The 2506-nt window shown below is 55.8% G+C and overlaps 1 protein-coding gene across 1 annotated transcript; it reads left to right on the forward strand.

The window, feature by feature from the left end:
• LOC123116074 (uncharacterized) lies at window positions 1–1414 on the forward strand. Its single transcript, XM_044537080.1, has one exon. The coding sequence runs from the start codon at window positions 62–64 to the stop codon at window positions 1322–1324; it is 1263 nt and encodes a 420-aa protein (XP_044393015.1). The 5' UTR covers window positions 1–61; the 3' UTR covers window positions 1325–1414.
• The last annotated feature ends 1092 nt before the right edge of the window (window positions 1415–2506 follow it).

The following is a 2506-nucleotide window of genomic DNA, read 5'->3' on the forward strand; positions in this document are numbered from 1 at the left end:
CAGACCCATTTTTGTCTCGAGGATTCATTCCCGTCAAGAAGTGCATCCGACTTCCGGGTCAATGGCTGGCCGCCGGCGAGGACAGCGCAGCAAAAACAAGCTCAAGACAGCGTCGAGGAGCGACATCCCGTCAGGGCCGACAACCGTCCACCAAATCCCCGATCACCTCCTCGAGCTCGTGCTCCTCCGCGTCGGCTCTTCCGTCGCCCTCGTCCGAGCCGCCTTCACCTGTAAGCGCTGGCTCCGCCTTGTCGCGGACACCTCATTCCTGGCCCGGTTCCGCTCCCTCCACGCAGCCCACGTCGCCGGTCACTACCACGTCGTCGACCGGCCCTACCGCGAGAAGCTGCCGCCCGACGGGAACAACCAGGTGTTCGTGCCAGACCCCACGGCTGCCGACGCCATCGACAGACGCCACTTCTCCCTCGATTTCCTCCCGGAATGCGATGGCTCCTCGTCCTGGGAGCTCGCCGACAGCCGCGGCAGCCTCCTCCTCTTTTACAGGGCGAGAACAGACTGGACGGGGCAGCTTCGCTTCCCGGACCTCGTCGTCTGCGAGCCGCTCTCGCGACGGTACCAGGGGATCGCCTACCCGCCGGCGATGCGTGGCCACCTGTGCTTCGGCGCGTTCCTGCTCGACGGCAGCGCCGTCGACGAGACGGGTGGCTGCAACGGCATGTCAAACTTCCGGGTGATCGTCGCGGTCTACGAATACGTCGCGCATGCCCGTGCCGCACCCCGGGCCTGCGTGTTCTCCTCGGGCGCCGACGGCGGTTGGAGCTTGGGGCAGCGCGCGGCCGGCAGCGGCGGCGTCCCCCTCTCGTGGTTTGGCTTAATCAATTTCGTAGGGCGCACGCGCTGGTCGCTCTACTGGACGATGGAGCGCGACGGCGTCGTGCTCTCTCTCGATGAGTCCACCCTGGAGTTCTCGCTCGTCATGTTCCCGGATGCCGTCGTGGGGTGGCGGGACGAGTTGTCAACCTTCTGGGTCATCGGCGGCGAAGACGGCGCGGTGCGCGTCGTCCGCATGATCAACAGAGACCTCACGGTCTTTGCGCAGCTCCAGGGCAGCGGCGAGTGGGTGACGGAGAAGGTCGTGAGGCTGCGGCCAGCCGACATTGTCGCGGCCAATGAGAGGTACATCCTCTTGACGCCCAGGGGGGAGACCTGCCTTTTCTCCGTCGAGCTCGACACGCTGCAGACGGAGAGCACGCACGAGAGGAATAGGTACGCGGGAGCGGCGTACCCGTACGAGCTGCCCTGGCCACCGGTCCTGCAGGCTTGCTGTGCTGCCGATGACCGGCGCCGAAGGAGATGCCGCTGATGTATTTATGCACGTATATGTGGAAGTTGGGACGCGGTTTTTGTAGAGCTTAGGCTCATGGACAACTTCTATCCATATTCTTCAATATAACTTTGAGATCCGTGCTAGATAACTAATTTACTACGTAAAAATTTCTCTTTTTTGTTGCTTTCAAATAAAACAACATATGAACTTCAAACTTTGCAAGATAGCAAAACATTCTTACTACAATGAGAGAAAAACTTATAAATTTTTTTGACAGATATTAATATACAAAATGAGATTTTCTTTGTTAAAAAACGTTATTTTTAATACTTATGATGGACCAAAAAATCTGAAAGTTTTTTCTCTCATTGTAGTAAGAATGTATTGCTATCTTGCAAAAGTTTTAAGTTCATATGTTGTTTTATTTGGAAGAAACAAAAAGAGAAAAGTTCTTGCACGAATCGCGATGCAAAGATGGATGGCTAGATAAGGGGATGCACCTAAGCCTAAGCTCCACGGGATATTTTCCGCACGCTAGCTGTACTTTACGAGCCACCAAATAAACGTGCTGGTCAGTCTAACGAGAACAAGGAATTTTGTGCATTAACGAAAGGCAGCTCCGCATCGGGTCAGCCGTTTTTTCTCTTGGCGGTTGGAACCCTAGCTGCCGCCAGGAGAGCCCATCTTTCAGCGCCATCCTCCGGCGGCTCTCCTTCGCCAGTGTACTCGGTCGTCGGTGGTGAGGGGATCGTCGGATCCACGCATGTGGATCGTTTTTTACTTTCTTGTAGTCTAGGTTTTTAGGTTGTTCATCGTCTTGGCTTCGACGGCGATGATGACGGCGTTGAATAAAAATTCTTCAGATCCTTCCCTCACGATGTCATCGGTCCTATGGCTGGGAATGGATTTGGAAACCAGACTGTTCAAGCAAGGATGGCGTGACGGTGACAACATCCTCGTGGTGGACCTGTGTCCTCGGGCTCCGCCGTTGCGACGACGTTTGGTCCAGCGTCGGCGCGGAGTTTGGAGGTAGACCAGGAGCGGATGCATATTATGGTCTGCATCGACGACTTCTGAAAGACGGAACATGTGCTGGGTTTGTGGTACGTGGATGGCAAATATGGTTTCCTCGTTCGGCGTCTTAGTCGTGGTGGGGTGCCAGATCTAGAGTTCTATGACGTGTCCGGGGTGTTGTCCGGTCTGATTTGTTCAACGGCA

Source organism: Triticum aestivum, chromosome 5B (assembly GCF_018294505.1).
Source record: "Triticum aestivum cultivar Chinese Spring chromosome 5B, IWGSC CS RefSeq v2.1, whole genome shotgun sequence".
NCBI lineage: Eukaryota > Viridiplantae > Streptophyta > Magnoliopsida > Poales > Poaceae > Triticum > Triticum aestivum.

Bases quoted from the DNA above. Each gene is read 5' to 3' on its own strand.
- LOC123116074 (XM_044537080.1), top strand. From the start codon at position 62: ATGGCTGGCCGCCGGCGAGGACAGCGCAGCAAAAACAAGCTCAAGACA.